Genomic DNA, 16,723 nt, shown 5'->3' with positions numbered 1-16,723 from the left:
AGCCAGTCGAGCCGCAAGGGAGATAAATATCATCAGTTCTCTTCCGCGAGAATTTGTCGGTAATGAAAGGGTATCAAATCGACGGACCAATGGTTAGATGTAACTTGAGGAGCTTGAAAAATGTTGATGATCACTCGTACAGTGATTTCAAAAAATAACGAACGTGCGTTCTCTACTTAGCACGACGAGTAAACTGATCTCACACGACCCATTTTTTTACATCACTCACCCCACACATGTGCGATCTGATGGATCAGAAAAGAAGAACATGCATGTCACCATGTCGTGTGATACCTCCCTTCTGCAGTATACTGCAAGTACGTTCAATACATGAGAGAGAAGAGAATAGGAGACCCGTCGATCGATAACTGACTACAGCACGCACCCCAATCCCTCCATGACATCCTTCGTCAAGCAGTCAAGTTCATCAACCATACATGCCTCCTTTTCTTGTGGTTCAATCTCACTTGCACCCTGTTCGTACGTAACACGAAACGACAAACAAGGTCACTGGCGAAGGCTCGTGCGTGAGATATGAAGCAGAAAGTGAATATCAACTTCGTTCTCACTGGTGATGCGCACGTTTCATGATAACGGTTTTTCCACAATATCACTCGTGCGACCGATATTCTGGGATCTCCCTAGACGGTATTCAAGCACACGACATTGTATAATCATATAAAGCATACCACCCAATACTCGTCTAAGAGCAAGATATGACACTAGTCATGGAAACAACGTTGGCTACTAATTGCATCTCCCCTGGACAGTTCCAAGGTACTTCTTCGTCTCGGCAACATCACATTGCACAATCTCATATTCACAACCACTCCCGAGCTACTACCTCGTCAATCAACATGCCACCACCGCCAATAATCCCTTCCAATCGCAAGAGGAAACCAGGTCCACAACCTATCGCTCCTGCACCCGCGACTCATTCTGCACTTCTACCGAGACATCTGAAACAACAGCAATCATCACCTTCAGCGAGTATATCGAGCTTATCAGTGGATCAAGATCAAGAAGACGACGATTACGTGCCAAAGACCGTTTCTTCTACTAGCAGGAAAACTGGCTCTGGAGTGATAGGTGCGAAACGTAAACAACCTTCGACCTCTACTGGCCAATCTCAGAATGGGAAATCCACTAAGCAATCACGAGAGGCATTAAGAAAGGCCAATCACTCGTTGATCGAGCGGAGACGGAGGGAGAAGATCAATGCTGCGCTGGGTGAATTGAGGAGGATGGTACCGGGGTTAGGGGAAGATGGAGGTAAAGCTGGAGAATTCAAGTTGGAGGTGAGTCCTCAAGTCCCTCTATGTTATCCTTATGTCCTATCAATATAGTCTGGAGCTGAAGCGACGTTGATGGGCCCTGTACTCTATTTTAGGTTCTGGAGAGGACGGTAGGGCATATGAAAGATCTGAAAAAGCATATTGCCCATCTAGAATCGATCATTACTCAGCATGGCTTGGTCATCCCTCCGATGAACAATACTTCCAAGCCGGATGATGAAGATGGATCTCGAGATGGCGGGGATGAGTTTGGTGTGAAAGATACATTCATTGGATCCTCAAGAATAGAGTATATCAGAGATAATCAAAACGTCGGGCAGTCAACGTCAAATCAGCAGCATCACCAATATCATCAGCATACTCATCATCGATCTCATTCAGATTCAAACGCGAATTCTCATTCTCATTCTCAGACAACGCAATTTCCCAATACCCGTCCTCACTCACATTCGCATCTACGTTCACAGGTAACTTCGCCCTACCCCTCACCTCAACCGGATAATGAGAACCTCGATAACGAAGATCCCAACGACACTGAACCTGAAGCAAATCTCCCTCCTCCGCTGACCAAGGCTATCCGACAAGCTCAACCCATTCCTCGTCACGCTTCACCATCCGTAACATCTCTACTATCTCAAACAGCTAATCATTCACCTACTCCCCCGCCGCCCGTCTCAAGACCTCCTCACTCACCTCAAAGTAACAATCCGATTTTCCTACCTTTCCCTGCCCCTTCTCCCACCTCACCATTCCTAAACGGTCACCCTTCTACCTCTAACTCTGCCTCTACGTCCAGTTCAAGCTCGGGTTTACATGGCAGTGGCTCTGGTTCCTATTTAGCTGATCCTTCGCCCTTCCTAGCTCCAATCGGCGGCATGCCATTATTCGGCGGCGTACTTAACCTAGATCTCCCGTCACCGGCCGACAGTCTATCGCAGCGAACTGTGAGATACTCTCCACCTACGTTGACTCTTCCTCCCACGAATACCAGAGAGAAGCTCAAAGATATGCCTGCTGAAGAAGCCGCTAATCTGCTATTGGCATTCTCGTCGCCTGATACGCTAAGACCCCAGGTTCATGGTATTCCCGTTGGAGAAGAGAAAAGAGAAAGAAGAATGACTTTGGATAATGATGATTTCAAGTTGGATTCTTCGAATTCACCTCCTCAAGCTACCACCAGGATCCCCAACCCTCAGCCAGCATCAGGTGTTCACAAAGTGAAGAGCGATTATAAGAATACGGATGATTATACCCAGAGAGGGTTGAAGGGGAAAAGCGCGATGGATATACTGAAAATGACCATGTCAGAGTCGGAGAGTCGGACGTGAACCTTCTAACCCACATCGATACTCGTCACATTATAGTGTTTATACACCTATGTAGCTTCAAGTAGGGATGCGGATGTATGTTGTCAGCTGCATACATTACCATGCATGAACTTTATCTCGCCTAATTGCAGTCATTTTGGTGGGGTTGCACAAAATGTCCCCACGTGGCAACTCCCAGTGTGTGCATCTATATAACCGGATCACTGAAGAAGATGATGGTTGTCTTTCTGGTTCTTGGTTATTCAACCTATAACACACCAACAAATATCATCCAGCATACGACAAGTGACTTATATATGCACATTCATCAGCGAGACTGATCTCTGAGCGTCGTTCAAATTGCTTGGATCGAGGATATAGATAGAATGGGTGCTCTCGCCATACGGAATCACCGATAACCTCCAACCAATACTGAACATGTCGATCCGTACTGTAAGTGTCTTTCCGATCGCTTCTCCTAGAGGAACGCATATGTAAGCATGACATAGAGATTGAGCCGATGCTCATGTATCTTGCTATCTATTCTATAGACTACACCCTCCCCCTCGGGCACTTCAACGCCCAACCGACCTCACCCTCTTGCACCTTATTACCCACCCGCGGATACAGCTACCTACCGGGATTTGCTGTTGTTCGAAGAGAGGTTGAAAAGTAATGCTGAGATGTTGCGGAAGAGGAGAAAGAGGTATCAAGGTGAGATGGCTGTCCACTATTCTCTCATATCTCCGCATACTTAAATATCTACAATACGGACAATGGCATATACTAATCAATTACTGGTTGTTCATGTCTAGTGTTTTTATATACTTTCATAGGGGCTTGGGGGTTTATGTTATATCAATTATTCGTTGTTCCACCTAAAGTGAGTTCATCACTCATCACGATCTATCTCTCTACAAGGTTATCCACCTGTGAAGCAAGCACTGACGTATGAGCATTCATTGTTTAACAGAGCAATCTACGGATTAGAGCCCTCCAAGCTTCCCTTGCCGTCGTGTCGGTCACGTTAGTGCTGTTCTTTGCGAGTGGGATGTATGAGGAGAAGATCAAATATGCTCAAAGGTGAGTCTTTCTCACTCATGATCAATTGCTGGAGAAGGTTATATTCTCTTGTATACTGTGCTATCGCAGATACTGATTCTTGTTCTGATACTGCACACATAGCTACATCACACATTCTAACAAAGCCCTCCGGCCGCTCAACATGCACCTCAATATGAGACGACCGAAGTCCTCGTTCCTAACCTACATCCCATTCTTACGAAATTCCTCGCACTCCACGTCCCCAGTCCCGCCTACAAGCTCTAATCCACCCATCCAACCTTCCAAACCATTCTTAGGCGGCAAAGGCCAGCCCGTTACCTCCTCTGCGTCTCCCACATCTTCTAGAAAGGTATCAAACTCGACGAATGTCATGGCTACTATCCCTCCGTCGTCTAACCCCCGGGGGGAGTTGATATTCTCTTCTAGGGTAGATAAATCGTTTAGAGAAGGTTATGAAAGATATAGAGCTGCCTTCGAAAAGAGACGAGAAGAAAAACAGAAAGAGGAGTCGAGATTGAATTTAAATTCTACAAACTGGTTCTTATGGACTACGTCCACGTCTAGTTCCGCATCTAAAAACAACGGTAGTGGTGGTAACAGGAGTAGACGAACACCTAGTCCGAATCCATTAGGGCTCGGTAAGACCCCTCCTATATCGAGAAGACAGAGTCCATCGCCTGGACCTGGTCAGATGCAAGCGCTGAATCCACACAAAGTGGAGAGTGCACTGAGGAATAGTATGCTACCTCCGAACTCGAGTTCGAACTTGGGCTCGGAGGACAAAGAGGGAAGGGAAAGATCAGAGAGCTATAGTTTTGTTTTGGATAGAAATAAAGATAGGAGCCGGAATGATATGAAGATGACACGTTAGGTGCTGATGATCTACGGATTCGAACACTGTATGCATATATGAATCCATGCATCCATAATCTATCTATACACCGTCATTCTCTAACCTCCCAAGCTGCACCATTGCTTCAGGTGGTCACGTATAAGTCAAGGATGAGCACTCGGAAGAGAATCTCATTTACCGGAACAATCATCTGACAGCTTGTATAAACCTATAGACAACATCCATCTCATTCATGCCCTGAAGTCTGTATCACATCATCATGTCAACATGTCATCGGTCAGCACGAGCACACAGCCGTAGGTGTCTTGTGCACGTCAGGAGGAGGGACACTGGCTGATCTATCTGTTGAGCATAGGGCATGTCTACGTTGTAGATCCAGAAAGGTGAGGTCGATCACTCCAATGCAAACTCGGTGATCCGAGGTAATGCTGACATCACTCTCGATAGACCAAATGTCTAGGTAGGACAGCCGACCAGCCATGTCAGAGCTGCTTGAGTGCGAATGCCAAATGTGAGGTCGTACCCCATCAGAGGGGACGGAAAGTCGGTACGAAGTGAGTTTCACCCAGTATGACCTATCGCCGTTATGGATATTTTGAGATATTGATGATTAACGTGTATCTTCAATCAGACTTTCGGATAGCGTCAGAGCGAGGTTAAAGAGGAAACGAATCAAGGTATCAGAAGAAGAAGAAGTGAATAACAACCCAAAGGACAGAAGCAAGGACAAGGGGAATGCGATTAAAGTCTCTTTGGATCTCAAGACAACCTCTTCCCGCTCGTCTTCATCCATTCGTCCACACCAGCATCAACATCGTCAAGAACGTGGAATCTCCATGGAGAAAGATGATGATGGATTGAAATACCAGGTCAAACCGTATCTTCCACCCACGCCCACCTCAAGCATACGGATAACCTCTCATCCCACACCCTACCATAGTCAGAATACGAAGTATAATTATACGGATATAGGTCCCTCGATAAGGAGGACATCGTCCATCTCCAAAATCTTCTCAGAGGAAAAGAGAGATACAGCCAAGAATGGTAGCAACACCCAAGGGTTCTCGTTGTGGAGGGAAGATCCAATAACGTGTGGGTATATTGCTGAGGTCACTGCAAAGGAGTTATTTCAATTGTATGTTTGTTTATTTCTTCTTTCTACTTCTATCTCACGATCCCTATCATATAGACTGAGATCGTCAGATCTGTCTGAAGCATCATGTTTGTCCTCGATCCTTCACTTCGGCATTTCCGTGACTGTCGTCGATATAGCTGCTGATACCCCATGTTCATGACGCTCTTCGCAGGTTCATGGACAAGATTTCACCCAACGTATACATATTCGATCCACAATTGCATACCTATCGCAAGTCACAAACTCTGCTATAACCCTCCTTCTTCCACTCACTGATATCATCTCATTCAGATTACGTTCAGCGCACTTCCTCTTTCCTATTTTGCGTGATACTAGCGATCGCGGCCAAGTTTTCACCAAAGATCAACTCTTTCATCCACAAGAAGTGCCTGGCTCTGGCAAAAGATCAAATATTAAGAGTATTCGCGGATGACATAAGGTCCGAACAGACTGTTCAAGCTCTGTGAGTCTCGTTCTGAGTCACCCTCTGTCTTGGTCATGACCAAACTGAGGACTGATTCGTTAATATCTGAATAATAGGTTCGTCCTGACAGAATTCAAAGAAGCGGAAGATGAGAATGCGTTTTTACTCCTTGGCATGGTGAGCTCACTTCTGACCTAGTATCATGTACACGGGCCATTCATACTGAAATGTATGTGTCTTTTTGTTTAGGCATGGTATGTCCATCGTTGTCTCCAGGATTTATAATTCATAGCTGAGTCGGAACATTAGTCGGATGGCAGTTGATCTCGACTTATCATCACCTCGACCAGATTACGATGAAAGGCATAATAGGGATCGTCAGAGGATATGGCTTGCTTTGTATGCAGCTGATAAAAGGTGGGTTTGTCTGCTCTTCTCTCGTCCATCTTGAGATGTGCCTTATTCTAGAATGTTACAGATTCAACTACTGTGGTCAAACCGCTAAACCAAGTATGATGCCTGAAGATCACTTGATACGATCTAGGTGAGTCCTTCCCTCACCTATAGTCACAATCACCTGATGACCCACATCCCCCTCTGCACCATATAGCGAAAACTTCATTTATTCGCCGATATGCATCGCAGTGGATTATCGGCTGGCCAGCAATGTAGCTCTCCGAAGGGTCCTAGCTGTCAGCATAGAAGCTATAGATAAGGATAACGAGTCTGGACCTGGCAACTATGGTCTAGATCTGCGATCGGTTTATCATACTTTTGAAAAAGATTCGGATGCTTGGGTGAAGGTACAGACACAGCGCGGTGAGTCATTACTTCTTCCTGCTTATCTGACATGTGTGTGGCCTACTCGCTAACGATCCTGAATGGACCAGATCCTGAGATCACAATTCATGCTAATCTCACAGCCTTACATGCCAAAGTCATTGTATGTCATCCCTGCGTTCCCTGCAAGAATGACAATATACTTAGAGTAATCCGCCTTCGTCCTAGATCGCACATAGATGGGTCCAGCGTTCTTTCCGTTATTCCAACCCAGCCGGTGATTCTACTGTAGAAGAGAACCAAGAAAGAGAAAGACGAGAAGCTTTGGCAGCTTGTATCAATGGTTCTTTGGGCATATTGGCTACAATGTGTGTTTTAAACGATGATTCGTTAAGGTATGCCCCAGGTGAGTCTCCACTTGGTGTATCACTCGTAAACGATGAACCTTACTGATTATCTCAATGCTGGTGATACTCAGATTCCAAACACCTATATTTCGCATATGCTTCTTTCTTCCTCTACAAGGTTAGTCTTCTTACCATCAACTTCAACCTTTATCAATTGCACTGACAGTGTATTGTGTATTTTCATACGAATTATAGGTCTTCGATACCAAAATCGCGTCTACCATCCTGGATCCTCATTCACTCTCTTATATATTTGGCCTATCCCAAAAGGCAGCGGATAAATTGGAACGTCTCACTATCTCACCTACACACACGATCGCTTTTCACTCTGCTTTCCTAAGGCGTTTGAATAGGTTCAACATGGGAGGATTCTCTACTGAAACTCAGTCATCAGCTCAGGATGGAATACATGATGACAATAACAACCTGGAAGACGTACAGACTATCTCAGGAGAGATCGATCACATCCAAGCTCGACCTGATTTGGATATACCTATGGCCGATACACAAGACATACACTCCACCAACAATGAGAGCCTTACGGTCTCGGCTTTGCAACCTGCATTCGACCCGTCGTTGACTTTCTCCTTAGATCCACTCCCATTACCAGACTTGGGTAATTGGTTATTGGAAAGTACGGATGAATCCCTAGGGGCGAATATCGATTGGAACGATTGGTGGCCATTTGACGATGGTCTCTCAACCTGGAATTTCGATAATGCACCTGCCGACATGAATACGAATCCTGGAATTTTGGACCCTAGTGGTGGTGGCAGTGGTAACGCTGGGACTTTGGGTAATGAGGATAATGATTGGCAAGGTATTATACAGACTTTGTGAAAGACCTGTATTTCATCTATGAGAGCGTTTCGGTCGGCTTACTTTGCATTCGTGACGTGTTGTACATTGCAGCTTGATTATAGAGTTGAGAGCCCAACTTATGCACATCGTAGCGTAGGTAATCATCAAACCTCATTCAAAGAGAGGAATATGATACATCATGACAACTAACTGAAGAGTAAACCCAATAGACCAAATACTGATGTATCTATATCACAAACCCCCATATATACTATTGCTGGCTCGAGAAGACGTCCTTACTGTGCTCGATTCACGCTGATGTTTTACCTCTACCTTCTATAACATTCGAGACCTTCTCTAGGTAATCCCACTTGACATCATCCTCAATTCGTATACTACCATTATCTTTGGGACTAAGGACCTTGACTTGGGTCCATAAGTCGGTACCGAAATTGACAGGTCTCCAATTAACGAAGTTTGCCTGGCATTTATGAGATCGATGGTCAGGGTCATGTCTGATCTCAAAGACCTGAGGATGTATGTATTCGACAGTCAACTCACATAATCTTTGATCCATTCTCGCATCAAGGCTTCTTCGTGGGGTTTTGGTCCATGGAAAATAGAGAAATTCTATCAATCACACCCATAATAACATCAGCTCATATCGAATATTCAATGAGAATAGTACATGTGGGTACTTACGTGGATAGGTCTATCCATCGCATGGGTAACACCGAATTTGGGAGGGGCGAACTGCATGACGAAATCGGGTACCCATCCAATAATATATCGATGAACGGAATCCAGCGGTACACCTGCATCTCTCAATTGTCTGGCGAATGATCGACTGGGTGCTCTTACTTGACCGTCTGAGATGATATCTCCAAGTACCTTGGTGTAGGAATCAATATCTGGGTTAGGATCCGGGCTGCGAACCGGAAGATCATCAGCACATGCGAAAAGTCGGTCGGGGAATTGGAGGATACTCACTGTTGATATGGTTCTTTGATTTTCTGATTCAAGTACAGATCTATCATTTGATCGACCACAGTACCTACATTATAACAATTCAAAAGGTTAGCTTAGCAATTTTTGAGCTTGATGGATTGACTGTAAAGTTCAGCTACTGGAGTAATACTGATTAACAGCCTTGTATAACGAAATCTCATCGGTCACTCTGAAACCATCTCGATAAAGCGTTTCCTACATTCGCAAAATATGATCAGACACTATTCACTATATTAATGGTTGACTTACCTCATCTTGTACCTCTCCAATGATAGCAGCCATATCTCTTTTCTTAAACTCTTCGGCTAATTTGCCATCGTATAACCAGGTCTTACTCGTGGCTGAACATCGCAAATCATCCATTAATCAGCTTTCACTCTTCTATTCGATTCCCTCGGATTTGTACTGACGGAAAAAGACACCATCTTGTACTGTCCTGAAAGTGAACTGTTCGATCGTCATGATCTTTCGGGTCAACGTTTCTGCAGGTACCGCTCGTAATCTCGATAATCTCTCTGGACCAGATAAAGATAATGGGATATCCAGTGCGGTTAATAGCTGTTCGAATTGAGTTTGAGTCTCTTCGACAGTCTTGGGTAAACATGGGATTGCCTGTGCGAATTCTGGGTCAGATATATAGTAAAATTGCCGTATCTTCAGGTATGATGGACTAACATTTGATATCCTGAGTATATAAATCAACAGTCAGCCAACGAAACTCAGATGTATCGTGAAGAACGCAATTTGCAACTCACAAAATAGCACGCTGGAATAAGCCGCCCTCGGTAGGTTGAGCTTGTAAACATTCATGAACCAATTGGGCGCTGGAGTATTGCAAGTCTTCCTCAGCACACGGCTTTGTCTGGGGTGTCAACGACGAGCAGGACTTACTGCGTAGAATAAGCTCCTGCTGATCTACCTCCCAGGACGACTCTCTTAGGATTACCACCCAATGCAGCGATATGATCATGGATCCATTCCAGAGCGACCCTTTGGTCCCACAATCCGTAGTTTCCCACTGAACCATCGAGGGATTCGTCTTTAAGCTCTTTACAAGCTAAAAATCCGAAAGCGCTGACTCGGTATCCCAATGAAATGCTATTTGACAGAGTCAGTTATATCCTCCTTTTTCACCAGAGTACGCTAGTAATCTCACAAGATACAATTGAGACCTCCGGTAGTTATAAGCTGCAATGGCCATAAATTGTGAGTTACCCCGGAAAACCGAAAAAACCGAAACTATCATACAAACATGGATGCTACTCACCTCCGTGGGATCCATCTTGGGATCGATACTAGGATCTCCAATCTGTAACCAGCCACTGCAGTGGTGTCATCAGCTGCCGCAGGATAGTGAACCCTGACATCGTAATAGACTTACCCATGTAGATAAGCATACACAGAGTATCCGCCTGGAGGTGGTGGACCGGAAGGCATCCAGATATTCATCTTCAAGCAATCCTCATCGTAAGGGAAAGCCTTTGCTGATCTGTCATCCTCGGCCGGCTCAGATACAGGGAGAGAAGTGTAGGTGGGTTGAGGACATGGGAGTCCAAATTCAACAGCATTTCGAGGTTGACCATCTGGTGACTATATGACATACACCCACCCCAAAAGGCAAAAATAATCGCAGATTAGTTCGGGTCTGCTTGCACGATATATGAGTACTCACATAAGAATATCCTTTAGGTAGCGGCCTCGGTCGCCTGAATCGATATTCGCCAGTAGGAGGTAGCGTATATGGGACGTTTACAAATCTCTTTACTCTACAAATCGACTCAAACTATCAATGACCCAACATACCTTTTTTCCGATATCTCTCACCCAGCCAGACTGGGTACATTTTTACCGACCAATTATGTCAAGCTCACCTTCCATCAATCAATGTACCTTTCAGCTGACCGAGCTCTCCCAAGTCGGCCGTACATTCCTCGTAGGTATATTCTAAACGTTCACAATCAGCACCTCCAGCGGGCTGACATGACCGATGAAGCACGAGATACTCAAACTAACTTGGTGAGAGGACGTTACCCATATTGATCGATGATATTTGCTAATATGGCTTTGTGATCAGTACAACGTATGGAAGACGGGAAACAACAAGTCGACGATTGGCTAGGTCCACTTCTATCGCTATCACACACATATCTCCTCAGGATTCGAAGCTCGCCATCACTTTCTGTGGGTGTGGTCCATCGGCCACCTATCATGTTCGGAATGTCCACCAGGCGGCGAGTCAGCGCAAGATGGCGCAGATAAACGATTCAGTCAATTTTAGCCGATTTCGCCGTGACGCTTGCGTCTTTTGGAGGGCGATTGTTCCTTACTTAGTCTTACCCTGAACCAGAAAACACAGTCTCATATCAAAAGATACAAGGCTATCGGATCACCCGTATCGTGATTATTCCAATCCAATTGGGTCGACACCTTTGACGCTGATGGAATGGTCTGCTGACCACTAAGCTCGGGTCCACTCCTGTTTTCCTATCTCCACCGTGTCAAGAAGGAAGTTCGGAAAGAAGAAGCTATACCCCACAAAACCAGGACTGTTGCCAATCTTGACTGGATTTACGGTATTACCAAGAGTGGATATCTTCGGCGAGCCAACCGGTGACCTAAGAGTACTTGCTTTGGCAATCTCCTCTGGAAGTTTAAATGGATATATAGAGACGTCCCAGCATTGGAGGGCTTATCTTTCCCATCCAATTCAATGATCTAAGCAACATCTTCTACATATGTCCTAGCCAAGATGTCATATAACGTTCCCGAAGTGCCCACCGACGGACTCAAGCAAGAAGTTCCTATGGACGAAAGTAAAATCGATGAAGTGGATCATGCCGTGGCTGAAATTGACCCGGCTGCGGAGAAGCGGGTTCTGTGGAAGATCGACCGAGTCATTATGCCTCTCGCCATTTTGGTATACTTCTGTCAGTACCTCGACAAGAGAGGTTTGGCTTTTGCCGCTATCTTCGGTCTGAAGAAAGACTTGAACCTCAAAGGTCAAGACTATTCGTAAGTTCCGCTTAGACATGAGTACATATATGGGCGTCGCTGACATACCAGTACAGCTGGGCCTCAAGTATTTTCTACTTCGGTACTCTCGCTTCTCAGCTCATTTCCATCAAGATTTTGCACATGTTCTCCATCAGAATTTACGTTGGAGGTACGCTGATCCGGTATAATCACCTTCATGAGTCCTGCTGACCTAACGCACTGCCATCAGTCACCGTCGTATTATGGGGTGGAGTCATGATGGCACAGGCTGCGCCTCAAAAAGGCGCCGACCTATTGGCCGTTCGATTTTTGTTGGGGTGAGTCTAGCTTGACGAGGATCAGCATGACCACCAGCTAATCGCTATATTCTGTGATCTATCTCACAGTTTGATGGAAGGTTCAGCCTACCCTGCCTTCGTCTTGATGATATCCTTCTGGTACCGAAAGGCGGAACACCCATCCAGATTCGCTATGTTGGCCGGTGCCGACATCTTCGCTCAAGGTCTCGGTGGTCTTTTCCTATATGGCCTCAGTTCAATCAAAGGTCATATCCATGGATGGAGGATCGCTATGCTTATCGCTGGTGCAATGTCCATCTGTATTGGTCTGGCTTTCGCCTACTTGATTCCAGCAGATATGAAAGGCGCATGGTTCCTTACTGCTGAAGAGAAGCAAATTGCTCACGATCGAGTCGCAAGGGAACATGCTTCAGCCCACGAAAGGCATTTCCAATGGGACCAATTCTGGGAGACCATGAAAGACCCAAAATTCTACTTGGTCTTCTCCTGGGCTTTCCTTCTTTGCGCCTGTACTGTGCTCAATTTCGGTACCCTCATTCTCAACGGTCTAGGTTACTCGAGCTTCATCACTACGGTTCTCCAACTTCCAGCTTGTGCGATGCAAGCCACTTGCTTGATCCTCGCCACTCTGTCTTGTAGGAAATTCCCCAATCACAGAGGTTATATACAAGCTATTTGCGCCGTGGTTCCCCTGGTCGGAAGCATCCTACTTCAAGTTTTGCCTTTCGAAAATAAATGGCCACTTGCTGGTTCTCTTTGGCTCAGTGAGTAATTTGAGATACGCAAGCCTTACAACAAAGCTGATTATCGTTTGTAGCCACCTGCAACTACCACATTCTATCGGTCAACTTGTCAATCATCTCATCCAACATCAAAGGTCACACTCGAAAAACCCTTTTCTCCACAGTTTACTACCTCGGTTACGCCACTGGATGTATTGTTGGTCCTCGTGAGTGGACACTCTCCTACGTGTTCATTATAGAATGACCGATACTGATTTATACCATCGATAATGGCAGAACTCTTCCGAGATGAACAAGCGCCACTGTACAAGACAGCCATGAGAGCCATCTCATCCATGTACGGAGTTTACATCGTGTTCATGCTCCTGTTCATGGTGCTTTGTAAGATGGAGAACAGCCGAAGAGATCGACTGGCAGCGGAGGGTAACGAAGAAGCTGTTCCTCGTCCGGCCGCCAACTACGATAACAAGACTGACAAGCAGGATTTGAGTTTCCGATACGTCCTTTAGACTTTACTGGAAGGAGGATATTTTATTTGTATGGGTGACTTGCGAAAGGGTGATTTGAAAGACTTTGGGATAATTTAGGTGATTTCAAAAGCTCAAGGATGCGAGTAGGGGAAAATCAGTGATACACTTTTTGATTGTGGCCTTATATATGGTGGTTACTCTTGTATATACACTTGCAAATTCTTTGTCGTTATGCAGGGCTTAGAGATATTCCAAGTGGTACTATGACTGCATCAGCCTGATTGAAGTGTCATACAGCTTGTGCACTGATAATATCTTGACCGGAAACTACGGGCCGATCCGCAGTAAATGAGTTAGTGCAGAAATTAGCTACTGTACTGAGAGAAACCAGAAACCTACTTGACTGGTAATTTCTGCTCGAAATGGATCGTCCCGAGGACTGAGATGGACATTTCACGATTTGACCAGCAACCACCAAACTTGGCAGGTAAGATCACTTCTTACACCGCTTGAAGCAGCTCCACAACTTTCAATCGTTCTCCCGATCATCACAGATCGACTGCAACTCATGCCATCTAAACATACATATTTCTTTTGGGTGTATTGACTGAGGTGACGATACAGCAGATTCCTCCGTCTCTTAAACCTCACGGCCACATTGGACTCTTCCTAACGAAAGGAATAAATACATATCTAGAGTACTCGTAGCTGGCATGCCTAGTCTCATTGCAGAAAAGTTTGGTATTTGTTCAATTTGAGAAAGCCTACTGATCCTCCAGCCTACAACTCTCGAGGGTGAGTGTAACGTATCTCAAATAGGCATCGCGGGACAATGATATGATACATTCGTTTACAACCAAGAGTGAGAGAGAGTCGAAATCGCAGATGAAAGAATCACGTTGAAAAGTCCATTCAGATGTATTCTACAGTGTCTTGCCTAACCAGCTACGATGTTCTATACAGCGTCCGCCAAAATATCTCTAAGCTGTGTATTCTGTCTGCGAAGCATTCGAGAATTGGATTGATGCGGAATTTCGCATTAAAAGTCCATTAACTGATCGAGCGATGAGTCTAGGAAATATCATCAGCATACACATCCATAGCAGCTGTATCCTCATAAAGACTCACTCGGCACTTGACCAACTGACATGTTGATTATCGTGATATCTAATCGTTCAATCCCTCTCTCAGCTTTGGCCCTTCCATATGGGAGGCTGATTGTAATTGTATAACTCACGCTAAACCCATTCGACCGAAATTAGGTAATCTACCATCAATAGTCATTCTAAATCTTGATACATCCGTTATACCGAACAATTCTGGATAATCCAATAAGATTTTCCAGAACTTGTTTAAATCAAACAACATGACATTACTATCTCCTACATCATCTTCAAATTGTTTCACCGAGGATCTCAGATTATCGTTAAAGTGAGTCACAGACAACTCAACTCTCTCGTGGATGTCGTATCCGACTTGACTTGGTAATTTGTATTTTGGTGAAAGGTGTAAAGGAGGTAATGTCATGAATAGGAAATTTCTTGCGCCGAGTGAATGTAATCTCCTTGATTGATTGATCAGGGAATCGACCAATGCTTTGGTAGTTGCTGGTACATCCAAACCTCCTCCTTCGTGTAGATCATCTCGCTAAGAAAGTCATGTCAGCTTGTGCCGCATAAAACCTCTTAAACAGAGCGTAAGCTTACGTTCAGTCGGCCCTGTGCGTGGAAGAGTGGTCAGCCAGTCATCACGATGAATACCGAAGGGAGTTTGTGCACCTACATTATCATTGATACCGAAGACTACGATGAAGAGCGTATCATTGGAATGCCAGTCGACCTGTCTCGGTCCCGGAAGAGGCGTGAAGAGGTCTTCGAAATCATTGATCTGCGTTTCAAAGGTACTATATCGCGATGTCAGCTAATTGTAGGTGATTGCAGTCAAACAAAACAATAACACATACCCATAACTCTCTAGACCAGGGGGTAAGACTGAATGATGAATAGTAGCTCCGACCTTGGCCAAATTCCAGTATTGCAGGACTGTCACACGCTGTGGGTCAGCCTATATCTTCCCATCGCCTTTATGAGACACGAGCGGCTTACTGTGGAAATCGTGAAAGACCCTACAAGTATCTTATATCTAAGCTTTTGTCAATGTACAGCTTATTGACTGACTCACGCATAGAGGTAATCAGGCCATTTCATATCCGTTGCTTTACCATGCTACAGTATCTCCATTCTGTCAGATTTCCGGTCCTCGGTTTCTACAGCGATCATGAGAATCCTCACCAGTTCCTGAAAATGGCCCCAATCTACACCATCTTTTCGGTAATCCTTACTAAATATGTTGCTCAGCTACATCCTATCAGAAGACGAGATCTACTACTCACTCTCGAGTAGCTGAACGTATCCAAAGGGAGAGAAATCCAGGTCAGACCAGATTGGTTCTGCAATAGCAATCAGACTCACAGAACGAATCACCACTGCAAATGAAATGCCAGTACATCAGAAATATCTTACACCCAACCGACACAGGGAATTTTGACTTACAAAACAAACAACTTCCTGACTCTTGGCCAATCGAATGGTACTTTCTCCTTGGTATCCCCCATCCCCATCTCTATCTCCATAATATCGTCATCCTCAATGACTAGTCCATTCTCCCCCTCCCTCCCCGTCGAAGTAGGTACACCAGTCTCTTTCCAACTTCTAACCTTTGGGAAACTCTTCACATACTCATCAATCGGATGTTCCTTTACATCCCCTTCATTTGACAACACCGCTCTTTTCAGCAACTGTGAGTCACCCAAAGATTCCGGGGACAAGTCCGCTTTGAGGGTGAATAACCATACTCCAGCAATGATGAATATGGATAGTACGCAGAAGCGCATTACCCGTCTGGAAGGGTAGATCAGGTCGGGGGAAGATGCTCGTCTACGTGACATGATAATGGATTCTAACGATGGACAAATCTGAGCGTAGAGAGGAATTTTGATGATGATGCGAAGTTGGGTTGAGATATGAAGGACATCTTCTACTTCTATTTTTATTTCAACGCATTTTGGCTGCATAGCTCGACTATTCACATACCATACCTTCATTTCCCCGCATTTGCGTATGACTGACAGTACGGGAAAAAT

General features: G+C 45.0%; 6 protein-coding genes across 6 annotated transcripts; 4 read left to right on the top strand and 2 right to left on the bottom strand.

Annotated features, from left to right (window-relative positions):
• Positions 1–857: 857 nt before the first annotated feature.
• On the top strand, positions 858–2,623 carry V865_006611 (uncharacterized protein; the record flags this gene model as incomplete). Its single annotated transcript, XM_066230369.1, has 2 exons — positions 858–1,298; positions 1,391–2,623. 2 exons carry the CDS (start codon positions 858–860, stop codon positions 2,621–2,623), a joined length of 1,674 nt encoding a protein of 557 aa, XP_066086466.1.
• A 417-nt stretch (positions 2,624–3,040) lies between these two features.
• Positions 3,041–4,538, top strand: V865_006610 (uncharacterized protein; the record flags this gene model as incomplete). Its single annotated transcript, XM_066230368.1, has 5 exons — positions 3,041–3,055; positions 3,154–3,316; positions 3,418–3,485; positions 3,576–3,685; positions 3,788–4,538. The coding sequence occupies 5 exons, from the start codon at positions 3,041–3,043 to the stop codon at positions 4,536–4,538; spliced, it is 1,107 nt and encodes a 368-aa protein (XP_066086465.1).
• Positions 4,539–4,787: 249 nt separating this feature from the next.
• On the top strand, positions 4,788–8,106 carry V865_006609 (uncharacterized protein; the record flags this gene model as incomplete). Its single annotated transcript, XM_066230367.1, has 14 exons — positions 4,788–4,816; positions 4,876–4,903; positions 4,968–5,074; positions 5,152–5,655; positions 5,828–5,886; positions 5,947–6,118; positions 6,196–6,256; positions 6,372–6,496; positions 6,558–6,623; positions 6,690–6,898; positions 6,970–7,022; positions 7,088–7,265; positions 7,338–7,384; positions 7,462–8,106. The coding sequence occupies 14 exons, from the start codon at positions 4,788–4,790 to the stop codon at positions 8,104–8,106; spliced, it is 2,283 nt and encodes a 760-aa protein (XP_066086464.1).
• Positions 8,107–8,377: 271 nt separating this feature from the next.
• Positions 8,378–11,110, bottom strand: V865_006608 (uncharacterized protein; the record flags this gene model as incomplete). The annotated part of the gene is made up of 15 exons (XM_066230366.1): positions 8,378–8,548; positions 8,629–8,697; positions 8,770–8,995; positions 9,058–9,121; positions 9,195–9,270; positions 9,325–9,416; positions 9,486–9,760; positions 9,831–9,899; positions 9,967–10,173; positions 10,232–10,263; positions 10,343–10,397; positions 10,457–10,665; positions 10,748–10,841; positions 10,947–11,019; positions 11,089–11,110. 15 exons carry the CDS (start codon positions 11,108–11,110, stop codon positions 8,378–8,380), a joined length of 1,734 nt encoding a protein of 577 aa, XP_066086463.1.
• Positions 11,111–11,824: 714 nt separating this feature from the next.
• On the top strand, positions 11,825–13,620 carry V865_006607 (uncharacterized protein; the record flags this gene model as incomplete). The annotated part of the gene is made up of 6 exons (XM_066230365.1): positions 11,825–12,087; positions 12,144–12,238; positions 12,299–12,386; positions 12,456–13,132; positions 13,186–13,317; positions 13,388–13,620. The coding sequence occupies 6 exons, from the start codon at positions 11,825–11,827 to the stop codon at positions 13,618–13,620; spliced, it is 1,488 nt and encodes a 495-aa protein (XP_066086462.1).
• Positions 13,621–14,561: 941 nt separating this feature from the next.
• On the bottom strand, positions 14,562–16,528 carry V865_006606 (uncharacterized protein; the record flags this gene model as incomplete). Its single annotated transcript, XM_066230364.1, has 12 exons — positions 14,562–14,652; positions 14,710–14,748; positions 14,819–15,228; positions 15,288–15,299; positions 15,364–15,484; positions 15,545–15,623; positions 15,687–15,706; positions 15,763–15,806; positions 15,873–15,921; positions 15,974–15,983; positions 16,053–16,066; positions 16,134–16,528. The coding sequence occupies 12 exons, from the start codon at positions 16,526–16,528 to the stop codon at positions 14,562–14,564; spliced, it is 1,284 nt and encodes a 427-aa protein (XP_066086461.1).
• Positions 16,529–16,723: the final 195 nt, after the last annotated feature.

This window comes from Kwoniella europaea, chromosome 2, assembly GCF_036810445.1.
Source record: "Kwoniella europaea PYCC6329 chromosome 2, complete sequence".
NCBI lineage: Eukaryota > Fungi > Basidiomycota > Tremellomycetes > Tremellales > Cryptococcaceae > Kwoniella > Kwoniella europaea.
The sequence above is the reverse complement of the archived record's forward strand: the minus strand, read 5'-3'. Positions and strand labels throughout refer to the sequence as shown.